Here is a 21,709-nt window from a genome sequence, read left to right on the forward strand (position 1 = left end):
TCTTTCCTTATGGCTGAGTAGTATTCTATTGTGTATATGCACCATATCTTTTTTTATCCAATCATCTATCAAAAGACACTTCTGTTGTTTCCATATCTTGGCCACCGTGAATAATGCTGCAGTGAACATAGGGGTACATATATGTTTACAAATGAATATTTTCAAGTTTTTCTGGTAGATACCCAGAAGAGGGGTTGCTGGGTCATATGGTAGCTCTATTCTTAATTTTTGAGGAACCTCCAGGCTGTTTTCCATAGTGGCTGTACCAGTTTACAGTCCCACCAGCAGTGAATGAAGGTTCTTTTTTCTCCACAACCTCTCCCACACTTGTTTATTTAATATTTAATAGCAGCTTCTGCCTGTTAAGCCCTGGGTGTGCAACGATGCACATGATACATGTAGAACAGACCTCAAAGAGCTTGTAGTTTAGTGGGAGAGAAGTAAACCTGTAATCAAACAATTATATTCAAGTGTGTGATAAGAGCTATGAAAACAAGGGAGGGAGAACTGAAAGAGCATGTTGTGAAGGGCTTGGTTGGAGTGGTCAGGGAAGACATTCCTTAGAAAGTAACTTCTATAAGTCATTGACTCAGGATGGCAATGGCTTAAATGCCTGCCCTGTTTGGGCCTTGAAGGGGAGCTTGACCTTCTAAGTGGACTACTTGGCACTGTTTCAAATTGCAACTACTTTGCATAAGAATTAGTCCGTGTGTGAAACTGTTCTTATGCAGTGACATACTACAAGTCATATAATTAGAAATATATGTTTAGCCTTTGCCCCTGGTTCCTGGCATAAGAGCTCCTAAAACCCTTGAAATGCCGTGGTAGGAGCATCTTTTATTGTTCGTCATGAGCCCCTTTCAACCATAGCTGAGATTATGTTAATGGTGTGATTCTTGGTGGGCCTCTAGATAGCTTCAGGATGGCAGCTGGTCTCCAGAGGAACCCATTGTGTGATTAGAGGATTGGAACTTTCAGCCTGCCCCTGACCTCTGGAAAGGGGAGAGGAGCTGGAGATTTTCAATAACCAATGGCCAGCAGTTTAATCAATCATGCCTTCATAATGAAACTTCCATAAACACCCCTAGACCACAGGATTAGGGAGCTTCCAGGTTGGCGAACAGATTGAGGCGCTGCGGCAGGGTGTAGGGCCTGGAGAAGGCTTGTAAGGTCCATCCCTCCACCTCCACAAAATACCTCGCTCTATGCATGCGTCTCTTCCACTTGGCCTTTCCTTTACAAGAAAACAGTAATGCTAGGTAAAGAGTTGTCCTGAGTTCTATGAGTTGTTTTATGTTCTCATGAAATATTGAACTTAAGGAGGGGGTTGTGGGAACCCCTGAATTTGTCATCAAGTCATACCGAAGGGTGGGTAGTCTAGGTACCAGGACTTGTGACTTGTGTCTGAAGTAGGGACAGTCTTGTGGGACTGAACCCTTAAACCTGTGGAGTCTGACACTAACTCGTACCAGAATAGGATCGCACTGTAAGACAGTTCGTGTGAGAGAAACTCACGTCAGAAAAAAAAGACGTCTCACTGTGTTTACCCTAAATGTAAACCAGACTTTGTCCTGCTCCAGTGAAGGAGCAAATGGAAACCAGGGAGTTTGGCCGGCAGCCATTAACCGAGTTGTAAATACGAAGTGTTGATTTAACACCCAGGTGAAAGTGGACTTTTTACCTGAAATAATAGATGACATAAGAGCCTGTTGTTTCTAAACAGACTTTCTCTTACAGCGTTCTTTCCCAATGCTTCACTTACCACATGTTCTTTGGGGGGGCGGGTAGGAGCCTGAAGAGATAAGCAGTGTTGGCTGACTGGGATCTCTCTGGGTTGCTCACATAAACCGGCTGCACTTCATTGGCACCGTGAGCCAAAGGTTGTGGGTGTTTTTGTTTTCTTTCTTTCTTTTTAAATCCCCAATTGATAGAATGTAAATGGTCCATATCAGTCCATTATTTCCAGGTGGATTGGGAGAATAATCTTCCACTCAAGTCATCTTCTAACCCTGCAGTTCTGTGTTTCGGCCACATAGTTCTACCTGGACCCCTGGACCTTTTCCCAAATTTCCTTTTGACTTTGCAGTAAGATTTAAATGTTAGGAGGTGTCAGTGACCTCGTAACACTTGCTGTTTTGTTTTCTTGGAACCAGAATGGGGGTAGATAAAGCTCACTTCATGGATTGTTTTGTTTCAATTTAAGATAATGTTCCAAGGCCATTCTCATCATCTTTTAAAATTACTTTACCAGCGAAAGAATTGGCTTTCTTTGTGAGTTCCCCTTTACATTTATGTGCCACTTGAATGATTACAAAGGACTTCACAATATTTATTTTACCACTGCTGTCAGCTCTGAGGGCCAGTATGACTGTCCATATTATGAAGCCAAGGACAGAAAGGCCTGGATTGAGTGAGTGATTGGCCTAAGCCCATGCGGACGGTGGTGGAGGCAGACCTGGGATTCCTGGCAGGACAGATCTTCCACACTGCAGCCATGGAAAACCAGCCCCTATCTCTCACTCCCACTTGTGGGGGGAGTGGAGAACCTGAGGCTTCACTCAGACAACAAGGCCCCCAGGATTGGGGGGCTTTGTATACAAAAGGTATAAAAATAAAGTAAAATCAGGCAGTTTGCACTTGCCTAAAGCAGCTCAAAACATTTCCAGGGCAACATGTCAGCAGGAGGAGCAATCACTATATTCCCAGAATTGACTGCTGCTGACCGTGAAGTAGAAGCAAACTTCTGTGAAAATGCCCAGTATCTGGGAACATAGACACCAGTAACATGTAGATAGAAAGTGCTTAGAGGCTTGAAAAATCCCTTCCCCTGTAGTTGAAACTGTCAGAATCCATGGCATAGGCCTCGTGACTGAGGTTAGTGGTGGCCATACTAACTTGGGAGGTTGAGTGTGTGCCCCCGTGAGCCACGTGGTAAAGCATCCTTTCCTTCTATCCCAGCTATCCTCAGGTGAGGGATGGTTACAGTGATCACAGAATATGTGATTCAGTGTGCCCAGCCCTCTGGGGTCAAACTCTAGCATTCCTGGGCAGGAAATAATAAGATCTAATAAAACAATGAGAGAAGCTGGGTAGCGCTTGTTTTCATCAAGTGCCATTGCCAGACCTCCCCACCCCTCCCTGAGACAGTATTTTGTCTTTATAACAACAAAGAGCAAATCGGGAGGTGATATGTTTTAGAAAAAGCTCTCTGGCTGCAATATGGAAACGGGACTGAGAAGGGCAAGAGAGAAGGATATTTCAGTTGTCCTCCTAAAAGATGGGGCAGGCTCCACCCCCGGCAGTGGTATTAAGGATGCAGAAGAAGGGGCTAGTTGAAGAAAAGAGCTGACCTGACCGATTTGAGGGAATGGAGGGTAAGAAGGCTTTTCGGTGGGGTGCCTGAGCTTTGATGTTGCTGTCATCTTTCAGCATCCTTTAGTGATCAGCCTCGATGTTGCTATCAATATTCGGGGACCCCAAAAGGAGCAGGTTTGATGTGGATGGGAGCAGAAATGGCGGATTCAACGGGAGACATGCCAAGTTTGAGCTATAGCCACACATTTCAGCGGATAGCCACAAAGACGTTGGGGAGATGATTCAGAGTAAGGCTAGGGAGTTGGCTCACAGTGTATTTTGGGAATCATCTACACAGAGGTGATGGATGATCTTTAACCAAAGGATGTCACCCCAGGAGCGCATATGCACCTTCTGGCCAAGGACTGAATGTGGTGAACCCCATTCCTTAGGGGGTGGGTTTGTATTAGGACCCTTCTATGGTTCCCAGTTACCTTTTTACCTCCAGTTAAAATCATCGCTTTCATTAATTATATGCTTGACCTGATGATCTTCTTTTCTTGCTACGACTCACCTTTACTTTCTTTTTAGCAAGAGCAACATCATTTTTCTTGGAGTTAATGTTTTTCCTGGTGCTGTCCCTTTTTTCCTTTAAAGCCCTGTGCAATTCTCACCACTCCAGAGGAGTCTTCAGATTAGGTGTCCCCTAGCTCCAGCTGCAATTAATCAACTCATGGGAAAGTGGGATCCAGGAAACATGGCCTTTGCTTGGGTGACATTGGCTCTATCTGTCTTGTCTGCAGCATGGATCTCAATTGTGGGGACAGACATTGCTTGAAAAGTGGAGGTTACTTTCACAGGGTAATTTCTTTTAAAAAGTTGTATCATTATGTGTTAGTTTGGCTTTACAATAATTTGTCTTTCCTATGGGCCATATATTAAAAATTTGGGTAATTTACATTTATATTTTGTAACACTGCAGTAGTAACTGGAATCATGTGATATATTGCAAAATCTGGTGTGGAAATTACTGATTTAAGTGGAGAACCAACCCCCCTAACATCCAATCTAGTTTCTCTTTACAGGATAATACTTTAAAGCTTACATTTAAAGGATTAATTTTAGATATAGCTACTACTCTGTTAATAAATTACCACTTTGAGCACTTACTTTGTACCTGCTGCTGTGCTAAGCATTTGATTTATCGTTACCTCATTTACTTCTTGAAACAAGTTCATTAATATCTATTTTACAGATAAGAAAATTGATACTTAGCTTATCTAAGGTCAAGCAGATGGTAGATGACAAAGTCAGAATTTGATCTTAACCATTTGGCTACACTTCTTCCAGGTCTCTCAAATATTCATAAGAATTTGAGGATCAGAACTAGACCTAACAAAGTAACAGATTGGAAGTAACAACAAATTGAGGTCATGTGATGCTCCTTTATTAAGTCATTCAGAAAGAAGGTTATATTTTGGCGATAATGGTATTAATTTATTTGACCCACATTTTAATAGGAAGGCAGGAAGAAAAGCCATGTAAAACAATACATAAGTACAGATTAAACTCCGGATATTCCTCTTTTCATTAAATTGGTAGGTAAATGTTTCTCTGTAGGAGGTTGTGCAGGCAGGATGCACCCTTGCTCTGCTATCTTAATGTTGATCATAATTACTTAATAGAGGCAGGCAGGATGGAGGGAGGGAGAACTTGTTGATTCTGTTTCACAAAATGGAATACTGAGTAATGAGCTAGAAAAACTATATCAACCTGATTTTTTTTTAGATTGTGTTTTGTAGTCTCTCTAAAAGATAGATTGCTGATTTTTTAAAAAGACGGATGTCATATTCTATATAAAACTCCATTTTATATAGCTCATTGGAGAGGCAGTATAGCAGATGGCTCCTAGAGCTGGTGTGAATTCTGTGTTTGTTTTGTGAGCTTGAACAAGTTTCTTAGTTTCTCCAGTCTCCTCAGCTTTCTCACCTTTAGAGTTTAGATCATAATACCTACCTAAGTACACAGTAAATCATAGCCTTCCCCTTTCCATCTCCCACCACCTTTTTCCATTCAACAAATAATTATTGAGAGTCTCGTGTGTGTTAGGTCCTGTCCTGAACACTGAACTCTTCTAAAAGCTCAAAGTGAAAGGCAGAAAGGTATCTAACCAGCTCTTTGTGATGCAGTTCAGTGGAAGTGTAGTAGAACTATCAGAACTCTCTAAGTGCTGAAGAAGCGTGAGGTATGGAGCAATTACATGTTTTGGGGGTTAGTGGGCAGCAGTGTCCATTTTAAACATCTTTTGTGTTTAATGGTCATTTACTACTGGGTGAACATTAAACCTTTGTGTTTTATGGTCAGAAATTAGCTCAATCTAAACTTTAGGCTGATTTGCAGTGACTGGCAATTTGATTTTTGTCATTGGGTTAAGAATATGTTATACTAGATGTAGCAATCTTTACAGTGATCACTATCAAAAATTATTAATTTTATAAGACTAAAACCATCCAAGGACATGCAGTGTTGTCAGTTTGGTCATAGCTTACAGGGTTCAGGAATTATAATACATATAGAGCACCTGCTATGCGGCAGGCCCTGGGAAACAGGAAATGTCCTTACCATCCTAGAGCCCCTCGTCTTGGGGGAAGGTGGACAGGGCATGGTACACACCATCCTTGCTTGGGTAATAACTTGATAATTCCACTGGCTCCAGCATTATTCCTGTTGCATTATACTGTTGACTTGTACAAGAGAAGAACTGTAATTATAATTTGATAAGATATTAAGGTCATTTAGGAATGCTGTGGCATTTATCCAGTGGTCCATCACTGATTTAAAATGACTCCCCATCACTATAAAGCAGCCGGTCATGCTGAGTTTGACAGCAGTTCTCCGTTCAGATTTGTTAGATGTCATGTTTGGTGGGGAAGTTGTCAACTGTGAATTTTCCTCCTTTCTTCCTGTAGGATGAAGGTTTGGCCTCTGCTTCTCAATCTCTGTACCTGTCCTAGGGTGATGGAAATGTGTGAAGCTCTGTCCCCTCCAGTTTGTTTTGCCCCCCCCCCCTTCCAGACCCATCGTGCAAATGCACCAATGTGTTCTCAGATCTTTCAGAGAGCCAGGCCTCCTCCTTCACACCCTTGGTTCCTCACCGGGTATTATCCTGATCTGGTATTATGTGTTCACTCAGTAATTATTTACGATTTTTTTTTATGGTGAGGACAGGGTTAGGACTACATATGGGTTCACTCTAGGTGAGCTAATAACTTGTTACCCTGGGCAGCCTAGTGATCTGATGTCACTTCAGACTGTTATTCTTTAAATACTTGTTCATGACATTTTTAAGAGGAGAACACAAGCGCTCTACGAGAGGGGGGAGAGTAGCCAAAGAGGCCCTCTGGTTCCCCCTCTGCCCGTTCCCAGGATCTCAACTGACCAGAAGGAAAATAGCAGAATCCTTATCTTTCCTTCTAACCACATTCTGTACAATCCCTGAGAGTTCTGGTAGATACCATTTTTGTTTAATCTAGTTAAGTTTCCAGAGATGTTTTCAGCACCCCATTGAGGAATCTGTGCATGGAAGCCACTGGGATAGCCAGGCCATCATCTAGCACTGGGAAGAGACACTGGGTTAGGTCCTGGGGATACTGCCCCCGCCTTCAAGGAACCAGAGGCAATAGCTCCTGACAGACTGTCACACAGTGTGAGAAAACTATTAGTAAAGTGCTCTAGGGACAGAGATGGAAGAGCAGGGGATTCAGCCTCTGGAGGTCAGTCAGGGTACTCACGGAAGTGATTCCTGGAGGTGATCCCAGGGTGGGACAGATGGTAAAGTGAACTGTTCCTTTCAAATGATGAAATAAGATACTTTAATTTCACACCACCAAAAGCCTTAAACTTATGGACTTGCACAAAGCAAGGTGAATAAGTGTGATATTGCAGTGATTCTTGCCATATTTGATGACCTGCAAAGTGACGTCGAGTGACTGTGAGGAGCTTCTGGACTTCTTGCTAAATCTTAAATTTAAAAATTTTATTTAATTTATCACTAAAAGACAAACTCACCCAATGGAAGGCCATTCTCAGATTCCAAAATTTTGGTTTTTGCTTTACTACTAAACATTTGTTTTGTCAGTCTCCATTATTTCTACAGACAAGCAGGAAATAAGGGCATTCAGACTTCTCAGTTTTCAAGGTCAAAACCTTGGGGCCTTTGTTTTCCTGTCAAAAAGGCTGATTGCGCCTATTGTTCCCTGATCCATAGTCACTGGGGAGTATTCCCTTATGAATCTCTTTTAGGGAACCTTCTGGAAAGGAGCTCTTACTTGAGAAAGGGGATTCTCAGTGTTTTGCTTGTCTTCCAGATTTGGAGATGACTTTCTGGAATTGACTTTTTAGGTGAAAATACATGTCGGTTGTCCTGCTGCTTGGGAAAGAGAATGTCCTTGAGGGAGTAGGTAATGCCAGTTTCGTAACACTCATTAGCATAGCAAACTGGAGAAGCCACTGATGCTGTCTGGGCAGCTGGGTCTGCAGAATCACAGTGAGCCCAGGCCTGTTTTCATCCTGCCTAACATGGGCTGTTCTGTTCTAAGAAGCATTGCATTTAGTATTTTTGCCCTCTCATCCTTCCAGCTTGTACTTTTGCTTGCTGCTGGGGAGGAAGAAAGGCGATAACTTCTGCTATGGTTTCTAAAATTAGAGTGATTTGGCGTTAGCCTGGATAAAGAAACTGAACTACATTTTGTTCTTCTTTTTACTTGACTGCAGTGGATGCACTCTGAGATGACTAGTTGTCGTTATGAGAGAGCTTTCATTAAGTTATACATCTATATCTCCTCAGCAAAATATTCCTCTGGTTTAGGTGAAGAAATAGAAAAAAGGAATGAAACTTGTTAATAAAATATACTGGAAAGCGTTCAACCCCAGTTCATCAAAGAAATGCAAAATAAAGCAATAATAAGATCATTTTTTCATGGAATTAGTGAAGTTGTGTGCTTTTTAAATGTTGATTCTCACATCTGGTGAGAGTTCTCATATATTGTTTACAGGAAAGAAAATGAGCATAACTGTCTTGGGAAATAATTTGATGTTACATATCAGAGGCCTTAAAATATTTATGCTCTTTGATCCATTACTCTCACTTTTCGAAGTCTGTGCAAAGGAAATCATATGAACAGAGTGCAGAGATATTTACAGCATTATTAGTAATCAAAAGAAAAAAATCTAATATTTCATAGCAAAATGGTTTTGTAAACTGTGACGTACCCATGTATGAAGTATGTTTAGAGAAACTATAACAACATCAACAAAACCAGTGATAAATGGTGAGGCAAAGAAGATCTCAGTGTTGTGCAATTGAATTGTACAGTGGCACAATTGTGTAAAACTGCAGTCCAGCAAACATTAAACAAAACAAAACACACAAAAAACCTGGAAGGAGAAACCAATCTCAAATACTAAATATTTCTCCCCTACCCCCATATTTTCCTGTTTTCTGTAAGAAGCATAGATGTTTTCCGTGGGTTTTTCTATCTTTTATTTATGAAATGAGCGGTGCCACAGATATGCTTATCTCATTTTTCACTAAAAATTTAATGTTCCTATTTTACACTCTATAAATTGCCATGGTGATTGAGATTAAGTCTGTAATTTGTGACAGTGATTTGTTTCTTTCCCTGGGTACTAATTAACACCTTTTGTGAGAGATCAGAAGATGATCTCTTTAACAACACTCACTTTTTTTTAAAGTTACCTTTTGTATGTTTTATAAAGTTGTTATAGATGTTGAAAATTTTAGAACTATATAAATTGATAAATTGCGTTGGAGTCCTGTGATGCATAAAATATAACAATATGTTTATGATTTCTCTTTAGGAATTTTTCAGAGAGAAACTAATTGCAGAGTTTCCAGTTGACCAGCATTCATAGGGTAAGATTAACATTCTGAATTGTGAACACATGGTAAAGATAATTACTATTACATTGGTAGCTTGAGGCAAACGAATACTGAATACTTAGTATGTAAAAAAAAAAAAAATCACTATTTTTATAAATGGTTTGAGTAAAATCCTTTTGATGTTTTTAAACCCGTTAAACCGAAAATTAAATCTGTATAAATTTTGGTAAAATGTTATCTTACTGTGCTTTGTTAGTTTTGTATATAGGGAAGTGCGTGTGTGCGTGCGTGTGTATGTGTGTGTGTTTGATATGTGTCATTTTTAACATTAAAAAGCTAAAGAATATAATAAATGTCTATGAAAGACTTAGACTGCATGACTCTATGTCTATATTTTTCTGATTTTTGTTTAAGGTAGTATTTTTAATGCATAGAATTGGTTTGCCGTCTTTCCATAAGTAGTAGATGGCCTGTTTTCCTAGAGTAGGTAAGTCAGAAATAAGTAAGTCCTGTGCTCTGTTGCTTCCTCTAAATGTCATTCTTGTTTTATAGTTGTAGAAGATTAATCTGAAATTAGTGATGTGCAGAGCTTTTGACTTTGACATAATAAATGATTAATTTATACACTGTATTAAATAGTGTGATTCCCTAGTGTTGTGGATACAAATATGTCTTAAAAGTGTCACCCAGTTCTGAATGTATAGTCAGAGGACAGTAGGTCTGTTCCTTTGTATTCTAGATGAAGATATCGGTCCTTTGACTTCTTGAGTATATCCATGTTTCCCTGCTGATTCATTGACGACTATAAATTTTTAAAAGCTATCATCATCAGCTCTTCCTCCACGTATGACTCTTCAGTGGCTTTTCTGTCACTCCTGGACTGTTTATAATCCAAACTCTACCTTGGCTGCAAGCCCTCTGTCACTCTCCTTCTTTCCACAGGCTCCTGACATTCTAGCAAAATGCCCTCCTTTCTGATCCTCACACAGCCTAAGCGTCTTGCTCCTTCCAGGAATGATCTTCCAACAGCATCATCACATGTCTGGCTCCCTTTAGATCTATGCTTTAGGGGCAGTCCCTCTAAAGAGGCCTTCCCTGACTGTCCAATCTAAAGTCTTCATGATATTTCTGATTTTATTATGTTGTCTATTTGGTTATTGTCTCTCTTTCCTTACTACCCAGTAAGGTCGCTGAGAGCAGGGGTCTTGTCTATCTTACATACCTGTATTTCCCTGACCACTTAGAACTGCCCCCGGCCCCTAGTAGGCATTGTGAATATTTGTTGCATGAACAGATTAAAGTTCTGATGACTCTTTGGCAAATGCTGTTGTTCATTCATGTTTCACCCATTCTCTTGGGTTATTTTGTTAGTATGGAACTAAAATGTAGTACTTTTTAGGTTTAGCCTTCATCTCACTCATATTGACACTGAAGTGCCAGGACGAGATGGGGGTGCTCTCAACTATGCGTGTTTTCTCTCCACAATAGGAACCTAAATCCTATGAAAGCAGAAACAAGGCCTCGTGTCTCTTTGGTACGCCTTTATAGTTCTAGCCTCCATAACTGAGTGCATATAAATGTTAACTTTAGAGAAAGGGTTAAGATTAGTCAATCATATTTTTAAGTATTTCGAGAATACAGTGGTTTGTCTGCTCCAGAGCCAAAAAAAAAAAAAAAAATCTCATTTTGAATTATAGTTGAAGAATTATAACATAGAATTGTTCTGGACTATGTTTACAACTTCATGTTCCAAAACCCTTTTTTATTTTTATTAGGAAGGTCTATGATTAATTAGGCTTCATGGCCAGAATCAGTACTACTAACCATCCAGTTCTTTTCAAATTAGGAAACCTGGCCATAAGCCCTTTGACCCTCGAAGCCACTTGAACACCTATGAATTTCAGGTTCCTTATTTGTAAAGAGTTGGACTCTGGTCTCTATGGTTTCTTCCTAGAGTAAATAGTCCATATGATTCTGTCTTGTGAAAGGTAGGTCACCTATAGAAGAATTAGGAGAAGCAAATGGAATGATGATCCCTGTTTTCAGCGAGTCATTTCAAAGGAGAGCGTGTGTGATTCGCAAGAGACTGCCTAGGCACCAAGTTTGGTTCTGTTTTATGGCTTGCTTTGTGGGGTGGAGGTGAGGGCCAGGGAAACATTTTTATGGACAATGAAAGTGGTGGAGAAGGGTTTGAGGTTATACATTCTCTCTAAGAATTATGCAGCCACTGGTGGCTTATGCTCAACAACTAATACTATAATAACATGGCTGCAACTTCTCTTATTTTAAATGTGTTCTAGTTAGTTTGGTAGTTCACTAAAAACATCCAAGAACTTAGAAGTCTTTTCCTAAAAATATAATTACCATCTAAATTAAATACATGATGGGATATGAGGGAGATCTGGCTGGACATCTGTCACCCCATTGATCGCCAGGATTGATTCGGCTGATCTGGCTGGCTAGGTGGGTGTCCCCTTCCTCCCTCACTGATCTGTGTGCATCTCTCCCAAAGCAGGAAGAGGAGAGGGGACTGATCTTCAGTCAAGGATATATGAGTGGCTGCGCTCCCCTGCTAGAACCTCCAAACAAGCTCTCAAGGTTCATCTGTAGGAGAACATAGGGTAGTCAAGCTTCCAAGACTCCAGACACATCTAAATGAGGTGCTGCAGTCTACCTTTAAAAAATTTGTTTATTTATCTATTTATTAAATACATGATGTATTCCATGACCATGAGAAACAAGGAAAAGTAAAACAATGTTCCTTAAAATTCAGAACAACTCAGCTTTTATTAGGATTGTTCCCATGGTTTCAATTGTCGTATTCAGTAACTTTCTCCCGGTGCCTTATATGATTAGGGTTATTTTCTTAATATTTAGAATCTTATTTATGATTGTTTCATAGACCCATCACCACTCTCCTGCTTTGGGTAAGAAGCTGCAGAATGGTAGTCACACATGCTCTTTTGGTTTCTGTGTTATTGGACTACGATGTGAGATTCTTTCCTTGAAGCTCTTGACTTTTGTACTCCAGAAACACTGCTTCCCCTTTATTTCACTGACCCCGCTCCCTATGCCCCTTTATTGTTCGGTGTCAGGTAGTTGTTCTTCATCTAATATATCATCTAGGGGAGAAAAGTTCTGTTATTCACTCACTAAATTCGTGCCCTCAAAGAGTTGATTCATTTCTCCGGCACTACCTACTACTTAAATACTCACAACTTCCTACGGGGGATCGAAGATGGCTGCAGATATTTTGCGATTCTGAGATAGACCCTGTCGTGTGCCCCCACCCTCCACCCCAGCCTTTGGATCTGACCTGGCTCTTTTTCCTTTTGGGACCAATCCAATGTGACAGATACGATGTGAGTTCTTTCTAAGGCTGGACTAAAGAGATTTGTAGCTTCTTTCGTGTGCTTGAAAGGTTCCTTCTTAGAACTGAGACGCCTTGCTGTGAGAAAGCCTACACAGCCATGTGGGGGAGCAGCCAGGCCCCTGGTCATCAGCCCAAGCTGAGCTCAGGCCAGCAGCCTGCCCAAGTGCCAGCTCTGTGATTGAGGCGTTTTGGACCTGCCAGCCATCCCAGTACTGAAGCCAACACCATGTGGAACAGACTGCCTCATCATCCCACAGATTCATGAGAAAGGATAAATGGTTATTTTAGCTGCTGAGTTTTGGGATGGTTTGTTACATAGCAATAAAGAGCCAAAACAACAACTGGTACCTAGAAGGGCGGTGCAGCCATAACAAAACATCTGGTATCGGCTTTGAGACCAGATGGCAGTGAAGACCTGCAGGGCAGTAAGAAGGCTATTAAATGTTGGCTGGGCCCTGGACGGGTGTCTGAGTTGGTTGGAGCATCATCCCTTACACCGAAAGGTTGTAGGTTCCATTTCCAGTCAGGGTTCTTACCTAGGTTTTAGGTTCCATCACTGGTCAGGGCCCATAGGGAGGCAACTGATCGATGTTTCTCTCTCACATTGATGTTTCTCTTCCTTTCTCTCTAAAAATCAATAAAAACATATCCTCACATGCAGATTAAAAAACAAAAGTTGGCTGGAAGAACAGTAAGGGAACTGCTATTGATTGGTGAATATAAAATAATAGCCTTCTTTTTTTAGAGTGAGAGAAAAATCAGCAAGATAGTCCCCTTATAATAACATGGAAGATTGAAAATGAACCTAATGAATTTTTAGATCTAGCTTAGGAGGTTTTTTCCAGCAGAATATTGAAGTGCCAGTTAACTTCTTTTTTTAACCACCTATAATGAAAGTATTGCAAAGATGAATTTAAAAAGAGACTGTTCAGATTTTAAGTAGACTTTAGAGGAAATATTTCCGAAGGAGAATTTTCTAGGGTTGTAAATAAAACTGTTTCTCATGGCCAGCTTCTCTACCCAGCAAAAGGGAAGTAAGAAAGATCAGATCTAGAGCACTACTGACAGTAACACTTGGTCTCAAGGTAAAAATAAAAGCCAGGACACAGCTGTAAGACCTTGTATTAAGATTTCAAAGGATTTAAGGCAGTGCCCCTACATTGTCTCAGACAGAAAGGCTCTAAGAATCCTAAGGGTATTGTCTCATAGCATCGCAGACCTGATTTAGGTGGCAAGATCCTGGACTTGAAGCCTGACCTTGATGCCGTAGTGGGGATAAAACTTTGTGTGTGTGTTGGGGGAGGGAAGGCTTGCTTCATATAAATCGGAATATAAATCCGTGGACAGAGAATAGACTGTGGTGTATTAAACACGGCTGCACATTCCTTGACACTCCTCCCATTGAAAGGTGGTGGTTGCTTCCTCTCCCTCGGATCTGGGCTGGCGTGTAACTCCTTTGACCAGTAGGATGTGTTGGATGTGACACTGTAGCTTTCTGGGCTCTGCCGTCACAGGTCTGCAGCTTTCACCTCGGTGCTCGGAACGCACCATATTAGAACCCAGCCGCTGCGCTGTGAGGACACTCGAGCAGCCACGTGAAGTCTCACATGAGGCAGTTGCCAGCCAGCAGTCAGCACCACTCCCCGCCTGACGAATGAGGACATTTTGGATCTTCCAGCTATCTTTGTGCCAGCCAACGCCATGAAGCAGAGAACCACCCACAGAATCATGAGAAATAGAGCCGTGTTTCTTTCCAAGCCTTTACGGTTTGGAAAACAGTTAGCCAACATCCTTCCCATCTGCATGCTATGAGTTCCAGCCTCTCTCTGGGAAAGGCTTTAGAGAAACCCTTCCTAAACATCTGAGCCTGTTGTTTTCTGCCTTCTGCATATTTGTATGTTCAATCCTTTAGTGCACAAATATTTATTGTGCACTGGGTGCTAGAAACTGGAAGATGCTGCAATAATAGCATAGGATCAAAGTCTGAATCCATTTGACTCCTGCTTCTCCATGGATCCCTCTATCTGATGTTGGCAAGTGGTATGAGTTTTCATTTACAGTGACTTTCATTCTTTGCTTTCTTTTCAAATGCATTACAGTTTTTCCTTACTATTTCTGACCCACATGATTGAAATAGCCTTTCTGCTGCCCCCTTGTTTCTAATCCCTCCTCCTTCAGTCCATCCTGCAAATCTCTACAGTTCAGTGATTCACTGTTCTCCTGCCTCACATGGCTGAGCCTCTGAGGTTTATGGGGGAGATAGCTGTTCTTTTGCAGTTTGTGGAGGGAGGAGTATCCTAGACATCTAGTGAAACTTCTGGAAGACTTAAAAGGTAGGCACTTTTCCCAGATATTTTATTGACAATCTATCTTGTGGACTTTCTCCTCCTGGGGAGATTTAGAAAATAATAATAATAATAATAATAACTTTGGTCTTACCAGGACCAATTGAATTGCTCCACGGGAGTGGGGACTGGATTTGGGGGTTTTTAATAGTGCCTCAGGTGATTCTAATGTGAAGCCAAAATTGAGAACCACTGTCATCTATTTGTGATTCTTATAAATGGTCTCTGCACCAGCAGCAGCCACATTAACTAGGAATTTGTTAGACGTGCACATTCTTAGGGCCTGCTTCCGACCTAATGAATCAGAGACTCAGGGTATTACCTCTCGCTTTTGTGTTTTAACAAGCTCTCCAGTGATTTTTATTGGTATTGATGTAAGAGAAACACTTTACTAGATAAATCTTAGTTCCCTTCAAGGTCTCAAAACTACAGCTAAATTTGGGAAGGGTGTTTGTTGTTTGAAAGTTGCTATACTGACAAGATCTGAAACAATTAGTAAGGGACATAAACTGGCATACCAAAGTGTCTTGCTGGTGATCATTTAAGTACTTGTCATCAGATCTCTGAAGAGTAGTTCAAGGTGTTCTTTCTTTATTATTTTTCTATTACAGTTTGCATTCAACACTATTTTGTGTTAGTTTCAAGTGTACAGCAGAGCAGATATTCATATAGGTTATATAAAGTGTTCCCTTCAATAGTTGAGGTGCCCACCTGGCACCATAGATATTTATTACAATATTGTTGACTATATTCCCTATGCTTGACCTTAAATCCCCAGGACTATTTTGTAACTACCAATTAGTACTTCTTAAATCGTATCACTTTACCTCTCAAGGGGTTATTTAGAATAAAGTATAGGAGGAAATTTATCAGGGATACTGATGCTTTGTTTCCCAGAGAGAATACTCAAAGAGGTGAATTTAAATTTTAGTTAGGTATATGACAAACCCAAGAAACTCTTTGAAGTAGTACTAAAGATTTTGAAGGGATATAAAATGACTTTTAAATCAATTTTCAGTGTGAGTAAGGAGACAAACCCCATTTTGAATTGTTTAGCTATATCCCTGCCTGGGGTCAAAGAACAGGGATCTTTGAAGTACCATCCAGTTCCTAGCATTTAATGACTCTAAATACCATCTGATCATCATTTGTTTATTTTTTCACTGGTTATTTTGGAAATGCTTTCAAAGTAAAATAAGGACTAGTGGAACGGGAAGATGCCTAACTTGAATGTTGTCCCAGTCTTAGAGACTTTGGGGTGAGATTGTCTAATGAATTCTTGTGCTTTGAAAAGCTTTTATGATTTTTTAATGAGGTTTAAAAGCTAAAGAAATGGGATTAGGACCATAAAATCCTTTACTCTTAACATTGTTTCTTTGAACTGATTTAGTGCATTTGTGTATTAGAAATCAAGATCTGATTTGGATTGAGTCCTCATTGTTTGCAATAATATGGTCTGAAAAAATTTCCTACACAAATAGTATTAAATCTTGTAATGACAAAGGACGGTTATGCTCTAGCTCTTAAGTTCAACACTTCAGTGAAAAAAATTAATATCAGTTAATATATACAAATGCTTGAGACTTTTCATACATCATTAAATTCAGATGTTATATATTTATATATTTAATCTTAGATCAGTGGAAAATGTTTAGTAGGAAAAAATGGTAGCTGAGAAAGTAGATTATATTAATACGTGACTGGAGCTATCGCAGAAAACTGCATTTGCATCCTTGTTTTTCTTTTCTTTTTTTAAAAATATGTTTTTATTGATTTTAGATAGAAGAGGGGAGAGGGAGAGAGGCATAGAAACATCAGTGATGAGAGAGAATCCTCCATCGGCTGCCTCCTGCATGCCCGCTGCTGGGGATGGAACCAGCAACCTGGGCATGTATCCTGACCGGGAATCGAACCATGACCTCCTGGTTCGTGGGTTGATGCTCAACCACTGAGCAGCACAGGCCAGGTGCATCCTTGTTTTTTCAAAAGATTGTAATAGAGCCCAGTTACAATGCAGATGTTCGGATAAATTGATATTTTAATTAATCAGTTGGGCCTGCTGTGACAAACTGTTGGATGACCTAACAAATATTTATTTCTCACAGTTCTGGAGCCTAGAAAGTCCAAGTTCAAGGTGCATTGTGTCTGATGAGAGCTCACATCCTGGTTGATAGACAGCCACCTTCCTGCTGTGTCCTCACATGGTAGAAGGGGGCAAGAGAGCTCTTTGGGGTTCCTTTTATAGGCGCACTACTCCCATTCATTAGGGCTTCCCCTCATTACCTAATCACCTCCCAGAGGCATCACCTCCTAATACTATCACATTGGGGGTTAGGTTTCACCTGTGTATTTGGGGTAACACAAATATTCAGTCTATTGCAGTTAAAGAAGAGAGTTAAATATTTATCTTTTTCTTTAGCTCTTGAGAGAACTGAGACTGGCCTAGTTAAATGGATTGTATGAGACAGTGTGTTCTGGTGGACAAGGCTTGAGATTTGAGTCTGAGGACCTAGGTTCTTGTTATTTCTGTTCCTTCCTGGTTTTGTCACCTTGGACATCGTAACTTCTTTGGGCCTGCCTTATTTTCTGTTTATAAAATGTGAAAAATAATATTTATCTCGATGGTTTGTTATAAGTATGAAACAAATTAATATAAATGAATGTGATTTGAAACAAGGAAACTATATATTAGATTATTATTAATAATATATTTTTATGTGCTCTTTTATTGACAAGGAACTCATCAAAGGAAATCTGCATTAGGTGATTAGAGGAAAAGTTTATAATTCTTAAAAAGATAAAAGTTCTTTACAAATAATTTTTGGTTGGAATAAACATGGTGAACCTGAAGTACGATATCCTTTAATCAGTTAAAGTTACATAATAGAATAATGGACTGTGAGTACTATAACAAACTAGTTAGAGTAGTTTCTCACTATGATTAAGAATACTACCATAGTTGGAGATTTGTATTTCTCTGCTTCCATAGAAATACTGCATTTAAAATAGAAAATGTATTTGCAGTATTTTTTAAAAGTTGTACACCAGAAGTATCATCAAGGCTGAATAGCATTCTGGAATGATGCAATAATTTCTCTGCTGGCATATCACAGATGCAGTGCAGTGGAAGAATACGTAAAACGTTTCACACGCCACATGTCTTTATCATGCTTGCTGCGTATAAATGCAGTTGTGTATCGTATGCTGTAAGCCTTTGAAAAGTAAATTTTGAATGAGAAACTCATGCTCCAGTGGTGCTAAACATGAATTAGTCTGCAGCTAGGTTGTCATACACACTAACTGTGCTCTTTGGCCTGCAAAATAATTGGATACTGGTTAGTAATTGTTAAGCAGGCTTTACACATAAATTGATAAATCCAATGTAACTTTCAGACATTTTGTTTTAGAATGTTGTCACATTTCAAACTGATTAATATAATGACTTTATTGCAAATGATTATTTGAAGAAGATACTAAGAATGGCTTTTATTAATCCTCAAAGGTAAAAAAATATATATAAAAGTAACTAAATTGAACAAATATCATAATTTCAGAGAATTTCAGCCATTTTTCTGAGCTGTGTCTTAAAAAATTACTTACTTGTGACTATTTCTAATGAAATCAGTAGGCTAAATTTTAAGAGCACTGAGTCTTTTTATTTAGATAGATGTGTGGTTTTAAGTTAGGGTGTAGAAATTACAGAGTTTGACAGGACATCTGATAAATGCAAGTAAGACCAACTGTGTATGTTGACTGAGTAAGAGAAATTAACGTTTGTAGATTGCTTGGGAAAAGCTAAGTGCTCATCTAAGTATTGTAGATGTGGGATTTAAAAATCTGTTATGTTTAAATTTCTGTAGTAAGTTTTCTGCGATTTAAGGGCGTTCGAGGAGTGACTATAATCTGATATGTGAGTGGGATCCTATATATATAGCTTTGCCAAGATGTGCCACAGTATGGAAAGTGAGCTGATTTACAAATATTTATTTTTAATATTGTCTTACGATGGAGAAGTTCTGTGACTACAGTATCTCAAATTTTTTAAGTAACTGCAACTATTTCAAAATATCTGTGCTTTCTCATAGAATGAAGACAAACACAGAGATGGTGTGTCTAAGAAATTTTAAAAGGTGTAGACCTCCTGATTGAAGCATTGTCACATTATTGGAGTAATTTTTTTATTGTCGTAAGTATAAATACTTAAAGTACATTATTTTGGTAAATGTAACTTGTGTTCTTTGTTGAATAAATATTCATTCTCTGTCAAATACTTTATCATTGTTAGATCTGTTTCAGTTTATATTCTTCTGCAGCTTCAGTTGCGTATCTTGAATTAATTTAACACAGGACCCTTGAGAGAACAAACAAAGCCGTGACCTTAGAGCTGGAAGAGCCCATAGAGATGCTTTGGTTCATGCTCTTCATCCATTAGAGGAATTCCTTTGCAATGTCCCCGGCATATGATCACCGTATTCATCTAGATGAGGGGTAGGGAACCTTTTTTCTGCCAAGGGCCATTTGAATATTTATAACATCATTCGAGAGCCATGCAAAATTATCGACTTAAAAATTAGCTATGAAAAAAGCTCCTAGATTTATTTAATTTTGAGTCCCGCCAATGGTTGCCTTGGCAGGGCCAGCCCAAATGATTTTGCAGGCCTATACAGCCGGAGGGTCGGACGTTGTCCCGTGTGTGTCCCCCCTCCCCCCCATCTAGATGCTGGGAGGGAGAAGGGCTGAACTATTTCACAGAATTGCCAGTTCTGTGGATGTTCCACCACAAGTTGAATCCAAATATGACTTTCTGAAATGTCACCCACCTAGTTCTGCCTCTAGAGGAAATCACTTATTCTTTCATCAAATAGTCATGCAAAAATGTAAAGAAATTCTCAGGTTTCCCTCCTCATTTTTGTTGTTTCCTTTGGTTTATTTTATTTTATTATTTTATTTTATTTTATTTTTCAATTAGAGTTTACATTCAGTATTACTTTGTATTAGTTTCAGGGGTATAATGTAGTGGTTAGACAATCATATACTTTACAAAGTGATCCCCCCAATATTTCCAGTACCCACCTGGCACCATACATAGTTATTACAATATTATAGACTATATTCTCTATAGTGTACTTTATATCCCTGTGACTTTTGTAACTACCAATTTTTACTTCTTAATTCCTTTATCATTTTTTACCCAGTCCCCCAGTCCTGCTCCTGTCTGGCAACCATCAGTCTGTTCTCTGTATCTAAAAGCCTGTTTCTGTTTTGTTTGTTCATTTATTTTATTCTTTAGATTCCACATGTAAGTGAAATCATATGATGTTTGTCTTTCTCTGACTCACTTATTTTACTTAGCATAAGACCCTCTAGGTCCATCCATAATGTCCCAAATGATAAAGATGTCATTCTCTTTCTATGACCGAGTAATACTCCAGTGTATATATGTACCACTGCTTTTTGTTTCCACTTGTCTATAGCTGGGCACTTGGGGTGGTTACATACGTTGGCTTTTGTAAATAATGCTGCAGTGAACATAGGGGTGCATATATTCTTCTGAATTAGTGTTTGGAGTTTCTTTGGATATGTACCCAGAAGTGGAATCACTGGGTCATGAAGCAATTCCATGTTTAAGTTTTAGAGAAACCTCCGACTGTTTTCCATAGTGGTCGTACCAATCTCCATGCCCACCAGCCATGCACAAGAGTTCCTTTTTCTCCACATACTCACCAACACTTGCAATTTATTGATTTATTGATGAGAGCCATTCTGACAGGTATGAGTTATATCTCCATGTGGTTTTAATTTTTATTATTCTGATGATTAGAAACATGGAGTATTTTTTCATATGTTTATTACCCATCTGTAGGTCCTCTTTGGGTAAGTGTCTATTCAGGTCCTCTGCACCCATTTTTTAATTGAATTGTTTGTTTTATTGGTGTTGAGTGTATGAGTTCTATACAAATTTTGGATATGAACCCCTTATCGAATGTATCATTGGTGAATATCTTCATCCATTTAGTACGTACGTTGTCTTTTTGTTTTGTTGGTGGTTTCTTTTGCTGTGCAAAGCTTTATGGTTTGATGTAGTCCCATTTGTTTATTTTTTCCTTTTGTTTCCCTTGCCTGAGGAGATATGTAAGAAGAAATATTGTTAATAGAAATGTCAGACATTTTACTGCTGATTTTTTTTCTAGGAGTTTTGTTGCTTCAGGTCTTATACAGGGTTTCCCCCCAAAAAATGTATACACACTGACTGCCATTATTAATTCCAGTGGGTTAAATCTAAAAAGAAAGAAACATCAATTGAGCTATCAGCTATTAAAGTATGTATACATTTTTGGGGGGACACCCTGTATTTAAGTCTTTAATCCATTTTGAATTCATTCTTGTATATGGTGTAAAAGGGCGGTCTGATTTCATTTTTTGCATGTGTTTCTATCCAATTTTCTCAACAGCATCCATTGAATAGACTGTCTTTACCTATATGTTCTTGCCTTCTTTGTATAGTATTAATTGGTTATATAGGCGTGGGTTTATTTCTGGGCTCTCTATTCTGGTCCATTGATCTATGTGTCTGTTTTTATGCCAGGACCATGCTTTTTTATTACTATAGCCTTGTAGTATAGTTTAATATCAGGTAGCATGATTCCTCCAACTTTGTTCTTCAGTCTCAAGATTGCTGTGGCTATTCAGAGTCTTTTGTGGTTCTATATAAATGTTTGCATTTTGTTCTAGTTACGTGAAAAACGCCATCAGTATTTTGATTGGAATTGCACTGAATCTATAGCTCGCTTTGGG

The 21,709-nt window shown here is 39.3% G+C and overlaps 1 protein-coding gene across 7 annotated transcripts in view; it reads left to right on the plus strand.

Annotated features, from left to right (window-relative positions):
* Window positions 1–21,709, plus strand: part of LRRC8B (leucine rich repeat containing 8 VRAC subunit B) — a 73,163-nt gene that overhangs the window by 29,821 nt on the left and 21,633 nt on the right. For 5 of the 7 annotated variants that reach the window (XM_081145561.1, XM_081145563.1, XM_081145564.1 and 2 more), the window contains 2 exons: window positions 9,175–9,229; window positions 19,000–19,100. Coding sequence is in view for 2 of the 7 variants with exons in the window: in XM_081145565.1 (XP_081001691.1) it covers window positions 19,396–19,402 (7 nt within the window). In the remaining 5 variants the exon portion in view is untranslated. Of the gene's footprint in view, window positions 1–9,174; window positions 9,230–18,999; window positions 19,101–19,329; window positions 19,403–21,709 lie in introns of those variants that run through there. The other 2 variants (XM_081145565.1, XM_081145559.1) reach the window with 2 other exon arrangements.

Source organism: Miniopterus schreibersii (assembly GCF_964146895.1).
Source record: "Miniopterus schreibersii genome assembly, chromosome: 8".
NCBI classification, from domain to species: domain Eukaryota; kingdom Metazoa; phylum Chordata; class Mammalia; order Chiroptera; family Miniopteridae; genus Miniopterus; species Miniopterus schreibersii.